Source organism: Rhinolophus ferrumequinum, chromosome 11, assembly GCF_004115265.2.
Source record: "Rhinolophus ferrumequinum isolate MPI-CBG mRhiFer1 chromosome 11, mRhiFer1_v1.p, whole genome shotgun sequence".
In the NCBI taxonomy this organism is placed as follows: Eukaryota; Metazoa; Chordata; class Mammalia; order Chiroptera; family Rhinolophidae; genus Rhinolophus; species Rhinolophus ferrumequinum.
Genome location: NC_046294.1, coordinates 58,589,433 through 58,604,701, shown reverse-complemented (window position 1 = coordinate 58,604,701; position 15,269 = coordinate 58,589,433). Strand labels below are relative to the sequence as shown.

Sequence of the window (15,269 nt, the reverse complement as noted above, 5' to 3'; positions counted from 1 at the left end):
CAGTCTTGCCTCTAGTTCCTTGCTGCCTTTCTTTACCGGGGTTCACCTCCAAGTCTCTTCACCTTGGGCTCAGATCCAGATCAAGGTTTCCCTAATTTCTCCTTTCAGGCCTTACAGTCACTTTGGCAAGCACTGCTTTCCACAGCCAAAGAAAAATATTGATAGAATTCCCAGCTTTTTCTGTTGCAGAAAAGACAAATTGAAGTCATAGAGGAGGGTATAAATCTCTTCAGCTTTCAGATGGCAGGGGAGGTGAACGTAAGCCAACCTTTCTGTATTTCCCAGATTACTACCTCAGCATATGAAGAAATAAAATACCCAGAATTTATAGAGCTTCTACAAATCAAATGGACCAAAGACATGAACAGAAAATTCGCAAAAGAAAACAAGACGCCAGTAGCTTTATTTAAAAATCAACTTTAGCTAGATTCATTTTTGTTTTATTCTTTCTTTTGCCTTGAGATTGGCAGACTTTAAAAAGATCGATGTGGCTGAAGCTGAAGTAGGAGAAAAAAATGTGAGGAGCTGAGGGACAGTGAAAAGGTAGTGGAGTTGATCGGTTATAGGTTCTGGTGACGCTGGAGCAATGCTGGAGCTGTGGTATAAGAATGAAATGATCCGGAAGGACAGGAGGTAGTGGTCAGAAGTTAGGATTTTAAAATTGAGAATGTGGAGAATTTGAATTTATTGATGACAGTCTAGAGCAACACAGTACAATAAATTTATGAGTCAGATAGGTAATTTTAAATTTCCTCATAGCCCCATTAAAGTAAAAAGCAGGTGAAATTAATTTTAATGTAACTTATGTAATTAAGCCAATGTACCCAAAGAATAACATTTCAACATGTAATCAAAAGATTATTCATGAGATAGTTTACATTCTTTTGTACATAGTAAATCTTCAAAACTTGATGTGTAATTTTACGATCATGACACATTTCCATTTAGACTATTCACATTTCAAATGCTCATTAGCCGCAAGTGGCTGGTGAGTATTAGATTGGACAGTACAAGTCTAGAATATGACCACAGGAGTAAGTGGTAGGGTGGAGAGACCAAAGTGTTGGCAAGATCACCTATGTGAATACTGGAATTATCAAGAACATCATTGTCACTAAAAAGAACATATTAGATCTATATGCTATAAGTTGGAAAGATCTCTAAGACATATACACTGAAGGGAAAGTTAATTTCCAGCTTAATATGTATGGATAATACAATTTATTTAAAAAATGTTACGTTACCAAAGAATACTGCAAGGAAAAGAGGCATGGTAACTTGGTAGTGGTTACCTCTGGAGAATGGAGAAATAGAATGGAGTGGTGTGAAGGGAGCATTTTCAAGTCTTGCTCTATGTAGCAAGTGGATACACACACACACACACACACACACACACACACACACACACACACTTTGGATCATTTAACTGTCTCACAATGAGAGAGTATTCATGTACTCATATAATAATTTCTTTGAAGAAAATATGAACACCATTGATCTATTTATTTGACTTGATTTACATACACCCTGCCCTGCATGACTTGCCCTTTCCTTAGTTTCAGGTATCATGAATTCTGAGAATGCAAAGCTGGATGGCTAACTAGCCATTTTTTTTTCCCTCTCATTAGCAAAAGAGTGAATGTTTTTCACTTTGTTATACATGATGTCACAACGCACCTTGGTAAGACTTCCATTTCTGCTTTGGGTTGCTTGGGGCCTCAGATGATGAAATCTTTAATCTCAATATGAACATGGTTAAGACAAGGAGAATGAGCTGTGGGGGTCATGTTGGGTCTTCTTCTTTTCATCAGATAGTCTTCATTTCCTGAACCAAGATAAATGTGTAGCGCAGGAATGTTCTTAAAGGAGCATGCTGTGACCTGCTTCTTTGGATTTTAAGCTTGTCGATGGCAGGGACTGAATCTTTGTCCCCAGGTGCCTATATGAAAGCATAGCAAATGGGCACTCAATACATGTTCTTTAAAAAGCACAGTAAAAATAATTTGTTAATGATAACCTACTAAGTATAGTGAATCAGTTTAGAGGAATGGACTGTATGCTATTTCTATATTTTGCTTTTTTATGAACTTCTGACTCCTTCAAAATTTAGGTCCAATGTCACTTTTCCCCACAGCTTTCTCTTCTGTCCAGGTAGTTGACAGGCACACACCCACTGTGCCCACAGAATTATGTGTATCCCTCTCAAACCCTCTTATGCTATGTGTTCACATTGGTAATTTCTCTTCTAATTGTGAATTCCGTCTGAGTAAGAACCATCTTTTATTACTGCATGTAACAAGGTGCCTGAGATGTAGCAGGTGCTTAATCAATGTTTGATGAATGAATATATAAGTGTATAGGTCAGAACTTGAGACCTCAAACCCATTTCCATATACAATGAGGAAAGAAAGACAAAACTTACATATATTGAATTACTGCATATTTATTGAGTACCTGCTATATACTAGGCAAAAAGAACAGAAACAAAGTGTCTAGAGTTAGTTTTAGCTCCTTCAGCAATGCCTGAGTCCTCATCATAAAAAAATCCATTCTGCTGATTGAATATCCATTCATTCTTCGGTTAATCTTCATATACAGTTTTCTCAAGTGTACTTTCAAATATTGCATAATGTTGTAGACCATTAAATACTCCAACGACTGTCTGAAAGACTAGAGGAATCACCATTGCCTTTATCTCTGTTTGACAAAGCATTAGCCAATAATGTAAAACCCTTCCTTTTGGTGGCAGTGGAACAGTATGATACCTAAAAAGGAAAAAGAGTTAAACACTTCTCCTGGATGCATGTTCTATGAAAAATTCATTGATTTCTCTTAAACTAACAACTTCTAGCTCTTTCATGAAGCTAGCAAAAAGGTTAAAAGTTAAGCTATTTTTTTTTTTTTTTAGTTAGCTACTTTTAATACCAAACTACTTACTATATTTTGATTAAAATGTGTCATTGTCAGCTAAAGGATAAGGAGAGTTTACTAATATTAAAAAAAAAAAAAAAAGGAAGGAAAGAAGGAAAGAAGGAAGGAAGGATGGAAGGAAACGAACAAACAGACTTACTTGACTGCCAGACGTCCATTTTTAGTAAAAGCCAAAGCACTGGGATATAGCACACCGCATACTATGCCAATCAGTGAACTTCTGAGAACACAATTTTCCTTGCTTATATTACCTGGAAAACAAAAGTAAATTTGGTCTCCCTTTAAAACTCAGGATTAACATTAAGAAAGTCTTGTGCCCCCATAGAGTAGTTATCTGTATTGTCCCCAACTATAGTGAAACGGTAGAAAGAATATTAGAAATTCACTCTATGGAACGTAATAGACTAAATGCACATCTGAAAAATGCTCTTATTATATTTTACATAAGGAGAGTTAAGTTTTACATAGGTGGTTGTAGAAGCAACTTCATAAGAAAAGAATATTAAAATAGCAGGGCAGACATCTGGATTCTGGATTAAAACACCTTTTTTTTTAGGACTTTATTGGGGAAGAGTGTGTATTTCCAGGACTTCATTGGGGAACAGTGTGTTTTTACCAGGACCCATCAGCTCCAAGTCAAGTTTTTGTTCTTTCAATCTTAGTTGTGGAGGGCGCAGCTCAGCTCCAAGTCCAGTTGCTATTTTCAATCTAGTTGTGGGGGCGCAGCCCACCATCCCTTGCAGGAGTGGAACTGGCAACCTTGTGGTTGAGAGCTCCGCTCTAATCATCTGAGCCATCTGGCCGCCTGCGAGCTCAGCGGCAGCTCAGCAGCAGCTTGTTTTCTTCACTCTAGTTGCGCAGCTCACTGGCCCATGTGGGAATCGAACCAGCAACCCTGTTGCTCAGAGCTCACGCTCTAACCAACTGAGCCATCCGTCCGCCGCTAAAGCACTTTTATTGTCTATGTGTTAGGCATGTGCCAGGTGCTAGGGATACAGTGTTGCATAAAAGAGACCCAATCTTTGTCCTTCAGGCCAGTCTACCAGGAAAGAAAGACATTGGACAAATATTTAAATAAATAAATTTAAGCATGCACAATGCTTTGAAGTTAAAATGAAAAGAATGTATCTAGAAACCTAACCAGCCCTGAGAGAAATCTTAGAGAAGGTTTCCCTGGGGAAGAGATATTTAATCAGGGACCTGAGGAACAGGGTTCCATCAATTACTAGTTGTGAAACTTAAGGCAAGGGGAGGAGGCAGGAAATAACGTTAGAAGCCCATAATACGCCAGATACTATGTTGGGCATTTAATATACGTTGTCTTAATTCTCACAACAATCCTCTGGGGTACTATTAGTCCTAATTCACATATAAAACTACTGAGTCTCATATTAAATGACTTACCCAATTTCACGAAACTTAAATGGTAGGAGGTAGGATCTGAAATCATGTGTGTAGTAGGCCAAAACCTGCTTTTTCCTTAGTGCATTATGTTGCTGCTTATATTTGAACATGTCTCTGCTTTCGTTGCTTCTCTGTGAAAAAGACCCAATACTACTCGCCCTGCCTGAGGAGGAGGACTGTTGTGGGGATGAAACAGGACAATATACGTGAAAGTACATGGTGAGTGGTAAAGCAATACACAAATGTAAGGGATTATTATGAGCAGTAGCAACAGTATATGCTAATGGATAATTTTACACAGACAGAAACACATACTTTAATGAATTTAAATTTACCTGAATACAAAGCATCTGTTACAAAGAGCTTATAAGCAACTATAGTAGACAAAAATGGAAGTGTAGTCAATGACGCATATGTCTTCAAAGCATCATGTTTAACCTTGAAGCAGTGTCTGAAAATGAAGTTTGCCAGCACTCCAGATAAACTAGCTGTTGTTCCAAAGACCGCTGTTCCATATATATTTAAAGTCCTAATAGGAAAAACAAACAGAAAAACTAAGTTCAACATAATATTCCCTTAATGGACATATCCTTTCCTCAATAGTCATTTGTTAGTACATATTTACTCAACATCAGCTATGTCTTGAGCACTTACTATGTGCAAGGTGTTTTCTATATGATGAGGATGAGGTAGTGAATAAAGAAAAAAAAAATCCCACTCCTCATGAACTTGCATTCAAATCAGAGGATATAATTCTCTTTCTGAGAATATTTAGAGTGGTTCTAAAATGGAGCTCTTTTAAAGAGAGAATAAATTTGGATCACAAATATATATGGATATTGCACCATAGCCAAATTTTGTGAGCTGTCTAAATCCAAGAATACTGTTCTTGCTACTAAAAAAATTAATTTGCTTAAGGTCATTTGAAAAAAGTTTACATTTGGTCAGGCCTTCTAGAAAATAACTATTTCTTAATTAGTCCAGATATACTTAAAATAATTTGCCCAGTATTTCCAAAACTTCATCCAAAGATATTTGCTAGATCTAGTTTGACTTATTCTGACTGATTCCTAAATCCAGAAATGCCGAAGGTCTAAGATCCACATCTTTTGATTTTTATTTTTTGAGCTCCAATAATCTAAAAGTCAAAATGGTAATATGAAACCGTATGTACATCATGGAAGCTGTATTCCTTTTTGTTAAATTCAGCACTGTGGCTGAGGTAATCAATTCTAAACTGAATTTAATTACAAATGAGAATGAATTAAATATAAGTAGCCCCCAAAATGGTATTCTCCTAATTACTTTTAATTTAAAAATAGTTTATTGCACAAGAAATATTTCAGTAATAATTTTGGACATTTTTTAAGAAGCAAAAGAAATTATCCACAGCCCCAATTTCCAAAAAAAAAACACCCCACTATTTTCATCTGTTCATGTTTCCCTCCAGTTCTTTTTTTAAAATAAGCTTTCTTTATAGACAACTCAATAAAGTGAACAGAATTTTAGATACCCAGAAACAATGGTAATATAGAAGATTTGCAAATAAAGTTTTTGTTTTTTTTTGTTTTTAAAGATTTTCAGTCTGGATGTTTCTCTTACTTTTCTTTTCTAAGATATTCAATTTTTTTTTCGAGGATTTCGATGACCATTGGTCTTCTGAGTTTTGCATCTCCTACAGAAGGACTGGGCTGACCATGTGTGTATGTTGCCATCTTGATATCCTGGGAAACACAAAATTCCAGAACCATAAGAGCAAACGATATTAATATTAAATCTTATAAATTCTACAGATTCAAATTAAAAAACATTTAGGCCTTAGTAATGTGTCAGATATTTGTCATCTACTTTCACGTACGTTGTTAATGATTCAACATTTCATGAGCTCTTATTATCTGCTAGACAATGGCTTTTTAATTCACACAACAATTTTAAGAAATTGGTAGGATAATGATCATTTCTACTTTTATCGATGAGAAAAATGAGTTTCAGAAATGTTGACTTGCCTTAGGACTTAGTATAGAATAACTTACTGAGATACTGAGTTTTTGTTTTATTCATAGTTTTCCCCAAAGGTAGCCAGGCCTTTGTAATTCTTGCTCTAGCTTTTTCAGAGCTGGAAGAAAATAGTAGCTACTTGTTGACAACTATCTGTATTTTCTGTCTCATGAAAGCCTGAGCTCATTTTAGAGATTATGTTGAGTTTCGTGGAAAGTTGGGAGAGAGAACAGGGATTGCCTTGCAGAACAGTGAGAGAAAAAAAATCACAAAGAGGGACACTGTTCCAGGCTAGGAAGAGGCAGTGGATCATGGCTACCTTGCATTACATGAGTTACATATCCAGCTCCCTAGTAGTACCTGGGGTGAAAGCAGGGCCTTTCCTGGAAATTGCTGTGTGGTATACCGGTGAGTAGGGTCTCATGGCACTGGACACCAGGGTTGGAGGTTCCTGTGTCCCAAATGTGATATATGAATAGGTGGTTGTCAATGTCAAGGGACCATGAGGATTTGGCCAGTACCATTTTCACAGAAACCAGTGGTAAAAAAAAACACAACACCCTGGATCCTCAGAAAGGATCCTTTCTGAATGTTTTGCTCTGGGTAAGACTCTTAGATCTCTGTGAAAAGTCTTAATAACATTAAATTTTTTGCCACACTAGAATTATGGGATTCCAGGTTAGCCAATGAATAGAAAGTTCATTCAAAGAAAAGTGTATGGCCCGTCACAATTTATACCAATCTCCATTTTTACATCAAATTTAGTTAATGGCATAGACTAAATCTCAAATTTCCGGAGTCCCAGGCAAGAAAATTAGAGTGGATTAAGTGCAATGAACACAGAAGTTACTTAATAAATCAGTGATTTTCAACCTCTCCTGTGCACAAGAATCATGTGGGGAGTTTATTTGAAATGCAGTCTCTTGAGCTCCCACCTGAGATATGTGGATTCAACAGGAGTAGGGTGAAACTTAGAAATCTGCATTTTAATAGCACCAAGTGATTCTGTTGCTGGCAGTCAATGGACACATGTTGAACATCACTGTAATACTCATTTGCTGAATAAGCTGAGGTCAGACAATTAAGTTTGTGAACCTGTTGCAAAGATGTTGCTAACCTTTTTTGATTATCAGAGGGATTATTTATTAGGAATTTGTATCAAATGGGCAATCAGTTAACCAATTTTACTGTTTGGAAGTGCTGAAAAGGCTTCGTGAAAAAGTTAGATGACCTGAACTTTTCACCAACAATTCCTGGCTCTTGCATCACGACAATGCACCAGCTCACACTGCACTGTCTGTGAGGGAGTTTTTAGTCAGTAAACATATAACTATTGGAGCACCCTCCCTACTCACCCGATCTGGCCCCCAATGATTTCTTTCTTTACCCAAAGATAAAGAAAATATTGAAAGGAAGACATTTTGATGACATTCAGGACATCAAGGGTAATACGATGACAGCTCTGATGGCCATTGCAGATAAAGAGTTACAAAATTGCTTTGAAGGGTGGACTAAGCACTGGCATCAGTGCATAGCTTCCCAAGGGGCGTACTTCGAAGGTGACCATAGTGATATTCAGCAATGAGGTATGTAGCACTTTTTCTAGGATGAGTTCTTGAACTTAATTGTCCGACCTCTTATGTACCAATCCTAACCCTAACTAATGAAAGGCCAATTCATCCATGGTATAAATATCCTGAAGATATGGGCTCCTTTGGACATTTGTATGGTATTACACAGTGACTAATTAATAATGACTTAGTTTCTTTCCTTGCATCATTTTAGACTGTACTCAAGCTACTATGTTTCCCCAAAAATAAGACCTAGCCAGACAATCAGCTCTAATGTGTCTTTTGGAGCAAAAATTAATAAGACCCGGTATTATATTAATTATATTATGTTGTATTATATCATTATACCCGGTCTTATAGTAAAATAAGACCAGGTCTTATTTTTTGTTCCAAAAGACGCATTAGAGCTGTTTGTCCAGCTAGGTCTTATTTTCGGGGAAACATGGTAGTTCTATCTTTTTCTTTAAAATATCTGGGGAGGACAGGGAAAATTTTATTTTTTTTTACAAGTTACAGTTTCTCAGGGACTAGATTTAATCTTTTGCCTCGGACATCTAAATGGAAAATGGAAGAGAAGAGATAGTAACATCTGGGGGGAGGTTCTATATCTAATGTTCTATGAAGACAGAAGTCAGTAACATAATTAACCAGAAACCTTGAATAAATTTTTTGTTTTGCTGTCATTCAATTCATTGAAGTCCCTTACTCCTCACAAAGAAAACTTTCAGGCTATGACTTGTATCAACCCCCTACCTTGTCTAGGAGGACACAGGATTATGAGCCTAAAATACTAAAACAGGACAGCAAATATTTATTGAGTGCCTAGTCTTTGGAAGGTACTGTTATTAAAACAAAAATATATGGATAGCTTTTTGATAGATTTTTGACAAGTATTGAAACAAAGATTTTTGCTATAACCAACATTTTATCTAAATAGTCCAAGGCCACTCAACTGGTCTCCATGATCATACCAGAAAGAGTGTATTTATGTAGATTTATAGTTTACAAAGTATTTTATGGTTTTGTAGTGCTTTTATGTGTACTATTTCACCTGACTTTCAGAATTTTATTCAACAATCTTCCATCATTTGACAACCCTTGGGATAATCAAGATGTAGTCATCCTCAGGGACACACAACCCAGACGGAGGTCTGGACAAAAAGGCAGGGAATTTAAACGCAGAGTGAGTATGCCATAAAAGCAAAAGCCAAACTTAACCTATCCAGGGTAAATGTGGGAAGGCTTCCCAGAGGAAGTGACATTTACGCGAATATCCGAAAGAGGAGAATTTGGCGCGCGCTGTGTGGGGAGGGAGAGATGCAGGGATGCCTTTCAAGTTGAAGGAAAGGCCAGTGCAAAGGCCAGGAGGCAAGAAAAATCAAGCAATCAAGACTGGACTTTAGGTCTCCTACATTCTTTCCGCCTCTTTCCATTGCAACTGGAGACTTGATTGAGCCCTGCATGGACCTGGGAGCTGTTCTCTTTAGGTATTCAAGCCCCTTATACATCATTCCAGAAGAGTCCTCCAACACTTGAGGCTACAGAAATCAGGGCCCATACCACCTGGGTTTCCGCCTACCTTGCGCACTTCCCCAGCTCCCACCGGCACCACACTTCCATCCCTCAGGTCAGCCCCAGCCTCACGCCCGAGCGCCGCCATCTTGAGGGCTCACGTGACTAGCGAGTGGGCGGGGACCGAGAACGCCGGGAGGGAAGTGGTCACGCCTCTCTCCCGCAGTCCCGGCCCGCCCGGCCCGCCCCGACTTAGTCAAAAGCCGCGCCCTCCATCCTGGCTGTGATTGGGTGCGGCTTCCTGAAATTACGGCCTCTCATTGGCTTCGAGGAGGTCCAGACTCCCGTAGGCCCGCCCCCCCGCCAGCCCTGCATTCCCTTCTTTTGCTATTTGTTAACCTAGCTCCCTCTTCTCCCATCCCGAGGGAGACAAGGGGCGGTCCGAGCGCAGGGATGTTACTGCGCGCTTTCCTCTCTTCTGGGCACCTCTGTTAGCTGGGGCCGAGCTGCCCGCCCCTCTCACTCCTTGAGGGAGCTCAGCCTTTGGCTTGGCCCAAGTGTTAAGGCTCTGGCTTCTCAGGCACCTCCTCCCCTGAGCCCACCCGGCCGCCAGGGCAGCCCCGACTGGCCTCCTCCCCTCGCAGCCGACTGACTCCTCTTCCTAATCTTTAGTGCCCTCATCTTCCATCCTTTCACTCCGCTTGGAAAGGGACCAGAGGGAAATTTGCCCCCTAATTCCCGAGAAGACCCCCGTGCCAGCCAGTGTCTCGGGGTGGGGGGCGCAGCAACGAGGCCTGGCGCCTTTCTGTGCACGCTCAGTGCCCAGCAGTATCTCCCAGACCAGCAACCCCCGACCCTCCAGCCTCCATGTCTTAGAGAAGCCAAATCCGAGAGTTATATAATTTCTAGTGCTGCTGTTTCTCCTGCCTGAGGAAACACTTCATCGCTTGGAGGGTGCAGGACATTTCTGTGCTCTTCTATATAAGAATGGGGTGTGGGTAGGGGTGGCCAGCGGTAGCACAGATTTCTTGTCTTTTCTGCACAAGGAAGGTGGGTAGTTTGGAGAGAGATTGAGAGAAAGGGTGGATGTGGAAGCCAAGCAGCCGAACACTCTCATTTAGGAAATCGCGAACTCTCTCTGCACAGCTTGTGCTCACATGCCTAATATTACTACAGCGTCTCAGAAAACACCTTTGCGGGAAGGTTTGACTTCTCTGGAGCAGTCTCAGTGTTTTTCCTCGCTGGATAGGCAGCTGCTTGGATGCGAAGAGATGGCATGATGTGAATGACTCCAGTGTGAAGAAATTTGCTTCGCCAACTCATCCTGCATCAAGTGCCCATTGAGTAGCACTGTCACTTTAATGTCTCCATGCCAAGGGATTGCTTTCCTTCTTTTCAGTCCTCTCGGTTAATACACGGGAGGATCAGAATCAGAGGGGCATTAAGGATCAAGCCTGAGGGGCTTGGACAACACAGAAGAAAAAAAATGAAAGTGACAGCAAGCTGGATCCTGTCTTACTGAGGGGGCGAGATCTGGAACTTCTGGTCCAGTAAATAGAAAGGGGCCTTTCAGTCTGTGTTCTGCCCCAGGAAACTCTTCAAACTCACCCACCTTTTTAGAGACCAGTCAAAGAGGTTTTTAAAAGTATTTTTATTTTTTGGAGGGGTGTTTAAATTTTTCTCTAAAGAATTGAGGATCTTTCTCATCAACCAGTTCATTTTTGAATTAGATCATGTATTGAGTAATGAAACAGCTTTGTAAATTTGGTTTGTGCCTTAATTGAGTTATTCATTGATCTTCAAAAATGTTGCTGCCTGAAGAGGAGTTTTAATAATATTTTCTATGCTTACAATAATTTTATTAGCTTTTTAAAAAACAGAATATTTTATAAAAATTGAAAAACTTGAAAAACTCAAAAGTTATTTTTCACTAAACTCTGTGGGCAATGTCAAAAGTTTAATTGTGGAAAAGATACGCTATTTTTTCTTTACCTGAAAGAAGACAGCCTGGATTTCAAAACTAAACAGGTGAAGTGGTTTGCAACAGTTACCTGGCTCTTGGCTTCAATCCAGTTGGATCGAGTTGAGACCTGAAAAGAGATCCTGCATCCTGTGACAGTAGAAGGACCAAGAATGCCAGTCAAGAAGAAAGGTGGGCTATGAGGCTTTTATATAATATATGTTTCTCCCTTTTCTTGGTTCTGGTATTTGCAATTTACATTGCATTCCATTTGAGAGTAAAATTTTGCTTGAGCTTGGGGAAATATTTATTATAATAATGTCTTTTCTGTGGCACATCGTTTAGTAATATAATTTTGCTAACGTGAAATGAAGTAGGACTATAGTATTTAATTATAGACATTGATGACTTCATAAATCAGGTTGTCTAAATCACCATTTATAATGAGGATAGATTTGGTACCATAGATTTGGGATTTTCTTCAGCTTGTTTTCTTAGCTTGTTAAAGGTCACTTTTAAAAATCTTTAAGAACGAAACTTGTACAGTGTTCTTCGGCATGGTTTTAGTATTATCAAGTGAATTACATGGTTGTAAAAGATAGCAGAACTGCACTGAAAAAAATTATAGATTTATTATTTATCTTTTGGTTGAAAATAGATTTCATATTTGGGTTTACTCTAGTGTAAATCTTCACTTTTGTGATAAAGGACAATTTGGGTAACTGTGTGCTTTTTCAGATGTATGCAATATCCAATAGCATGATTGGCAAGTTCTTCAAGTGAGGCAAACACCTGACTCCTACCACGTATCCATTCCTGAAATTGATCAAGAGCCAATGGGTTCCTGACATATAGTTTATTATAGTTCAGATCTTGGGATTTACTTTAGCCTGGATCTATCCCAGGTTAACTTGGTTCCTAAGGATCCTAGTGAAACAAGGGAAACCAGCCTTTTTTTTTTTTTTTGGCCATGTACAGAAGATCAGATCAACTATAGTTTTCTCGAGAGTTTTGAACCAAAATTTATATGAACACCACTGAACTCTACTATACTGAGCTAGCATAGATCCAAATATTGCCCAGTTATATGAGTTGCTACAACCTGAAACTAAAGTTCAGGGTGATGGTTAAAGTGTAGCCTGGCTCTGCATGATGTTGAATCCGTCTACCTGTGGATTTGGAAGGTGCATTGAGAAAACTTATGATCAGTGAGATGCTTTATCCAACTGTTGTCATCTGTAGAGATAGAAAATGATATTTAAAATTTTTGAAACACCTAGCAATGTCCTTTTGTACACTGGGATTTAAGGCTGGGATTATTTCCTTCTCTCATTCCCAGTCTCGCTCATTGTCACCGAGAGAAGCACTTGTAAACTCTCTATGAGATTTTGGAGCCACACCTGTCTAGACCTGACAATAGTGGCTTGTCTGGAACAAGAGTGGTTTTGGTAATGTAGCCAATAAATGATATGGCTCTTTGATTTATTTAACTTACAGTGTATTTTAATTCTTTCTACCATTTATTGTTCTCAAGACATTGTCCCTATTGGACTACTTTATTTTAGACTTATAATTGAATTAAACACATTGCGTGAGTGTGTGTGTGTGTGTGTGTGTGTGTGTGTGTGTGAAAGAGAGAGAGAGAGAGAGAGAGAGAGAGAGAGAGAGAGAGAGAGAGAGAGAGAGAGAGAGAGAGAGACAGATGGGGCCAGGGAGAGGGAGAGAGATATAAAGGGATAAAAGGGAATCTAGGAAGGAGGAGGAGGAAGTGCAATTGATATTTTAGGTGTAACTTAACTAAGCCAGTGATCTTAAGGTTTTTAAACCCAATAGACTGAGTCTCTTAAGAGTTCCTACCTTTAAAGGAAGTTACAAAAATTGCTGATACATTATTGAAACTTATACTTTATGAGAAGTAATTTAATTTTTATTTCCCTTTTCCCTCTTTCTTCCTTCCTCCCTCTTCCCCTCTTTCTTTCCTCCCTGCGTCCCTTCCTCCCTCTTCCCCCCTTCATCCCTCCATCCCTCCTTTTCTCTCTTCCTTCTTTAACAATGAATTGCTTGTAATGGATCAAATTTTTAAGGAACCAACAAGTTCTAATTAGCAAAACAAGTATATATTTGGGTTATACTAAAGTATATGCATATGTAATTTACTTTATGAACTGATCTCTTTAAATCTATTTAGAAAAACAATTTATCTTGTTTTTAATCTCTTAAAACCAGAAGTATTAAGATATATTTTTGAATCTTTACACAACTAGCCAAATAAATTGTGACATGTGCATTATATTTTTAATTGACTAAGCTTACTTTTGTACTATTTCTAAAATATAAGTAAAATCTAACCTAGATTTATTCTGCAGAGAGTACTATCCTCTGTCATCTTGAATCTTTTTTCTTTCTTCATTGTGACATCTGGTAGATATGATGGAAGAGCTAGATTAATGTAATTTTAACAATAAATATCTTTATTGAGCCACATGTTTAATCATTGTTGAATATGTTCGTGTTTAAATAAATTTTCATAGGACAGATTTCATTTGGTGTTTATTTTGTATGTTATTATAAAAGTACAGAGGAGGTTCTCTGGTTGGTAACATACAACCATGATGGGAAGTGCGAATGGGTCTGACATCTCATTAAGTCCATTTTTTTAGGCACTATTGTTGACTGCTCTTAGATAAGCTAAAACTGCTGTACCTCAAACCCCTGTACTCACTGCTCTTTTGCTTTATGACACAACTTCCTACCTCCTCAACCCCACTCTTCACATTTTAACAGATCTCAGTTTTATCAACAGAAGACTCTTTATTTCTCTGTTAGAGATTTTTTTCCCCAAGAGTTGCTTTTCATTCAGGATTCTCTTTTCTACAGTAGTAACTTGATTTGTTCCCGACTGAGCCTTCAGGACATCTTTGACCTCTTTTAATTTGTGAAAATTCGGAGCCAATCCAAGAAAAGTTGTATTAGCATTCTCTGATATGATGTAAGATCATGATGTGTTGTCAAGGGCTATTTCAAGTGGACTGGTTGATCTGATCTGGCTTCATGTTGGATTAATGTAAAATAAAAGTGAATGATAATTGTGTCCTTCCCTGTGTTTTCAGTGGAAAGTTGATGTTTTAACAAGATATGCTTCACCAGAATTTTTTAGTATGTTGAAGTTTCTTTTTTGAGTAGTTTCTTGTTCCCTTTTCATTAAGTATGTGAAGAAATCAGTGCTTTCAGTACTTTGAGACTGGTGCTCACTTCATTTCTGTGTTTTTTAAAAATTATCCCATTAGTTATCTTCTGAGCTTCTTTTAGGTGGGTAAAGAAGTCTACCTGACATTTTTCATTTATGTAACACTTTATTTCCTTTGAATTTTTTTTATAGCTGTTCTCAGTGATATAATGGAGTGTGTATAAACTTATTTTTACCAAGTGTGGAAAGTTAAATACTATCATTTTAATAATTCATATATTTTGACATTATTCTTTTTACAGAAAGCTGAAGAACGTTGTGTAATTAGAGTTCAAAGACATGATGTTACCATATATCTCATGGGCATCCTTGACATTGAGAATGTTGTTTCCTGGGTTCACAGTCTTCCCTTTTGGTTGACTGTATACTTCACAAAAATGTCACTTTTCTTCTTCTTTTTTTTTTCATCCTCTCTCTGTGGAAGGGACCCAGAAATCTTTTGTTTATTCTTTCCTCATTTCAAGTTTTCTTTATTCATTGTCTATTTCCTGCACTTTGTCGCTTAATTTCTTTTTTATAGGATCTTACTAATTTCTGTTTGCCTTTCATTATCTGGGTATGTTCTCTATTTCTCTAGCTTTTCTTAACTTCTTAAAATAATTGTTTGCAGATTCTAAAGGGAAAAATATGTACCGTAATTTGTTGG

The 15,269-nt window shown here is 38.1% G+C and overlaps 2 protein-coding genes across 6 annotated transcripts in view; one reads left to right on the top strand and one right to left on the bottom strand.

The window, feature by feature from the left end:
- Positions 1 to 1,961: 1,961 nt before the first annotated feature.
- TMEM126B (transmembrane protein 126B) lies at positions 1,962 to 9,580 on the bottom strand. Its single transcript, XM_033119110.1, has 5 exons — positions 9,484 to 9,580; positions 5,938 to 6,059; positions 4,671 to 4,864; positions 3,071 to 3,182; positions 1,962 to 2,765 (listed from the first exon to the last, which is right to left on the bottom strand). The coding sequence occupies exons 1-5, from the start codon at positions 9,562 to 9,564 to the stop codon at positions 2,582 to 2,584; spliced, it is 693 nt and encodes a 230-aa protein (XP_032975001.1). The 5' UTR covers positions 9,565 to 9,580; the 3' UTR covers positions 1,962 to 2,581.
- Positions 9,581 to 10,503: 923 nt separating this feature from the next.
- DLG2 (discs large MAGUK scaffold protein 2) overlaps positions 10,504 to 15,269 on the top strand; it is a 1,874,701-nt gene continuing 1,869,935 nt past the window's right edge. For 2 of the 5 annotated variants that reach the window (XM_033121658.1, XM_033121657.1), the window contains exon 1: positions 10,504 to 11,568. In XM_033121658.1, the coding sequence (XP_032977549.1) occupies positions 11,550 to 11,568 (19 nt within the window). In that variant the 5' untranslated portion in view covers positions 10,504 to 11,549. The remainder of the gene's footprint in view (positions 11,569 to 15,269) is intronic. The other 3 variants (XM_033121661.1, XM_033121660.1, XM_033121662.1) reach the window with 3 other exon arrangements.

What these genes read in the sequence shown, in the direction of transcription:
- TMEM126B (XM_033119110.1), bottom strand. Translation starts at nt 9,564, where the DNA reads ATGGCGGCGCTCGGGCGTGAGGCTGGGGCTGACCTGAGGGATGGAAGT. An exon ending in GAGCTGGGGAAGTGCGCAAG is followed by an intron (nt 6,060 to 9,483) that starts GTAGGCGGAAAC and finishes TGTGTTTCCCAG; the next exon opens with GATATCAAGATGGCAACATA. An exon ending in AATGGACGTCTGGCAGTCAA is followed by an intron (nt 2,766 to 3,070) that starts GTAAGTCTGTTT and finishes TTTCCTTTTTAG; the next exon opens with GTATCATACTGTTCCACTGC.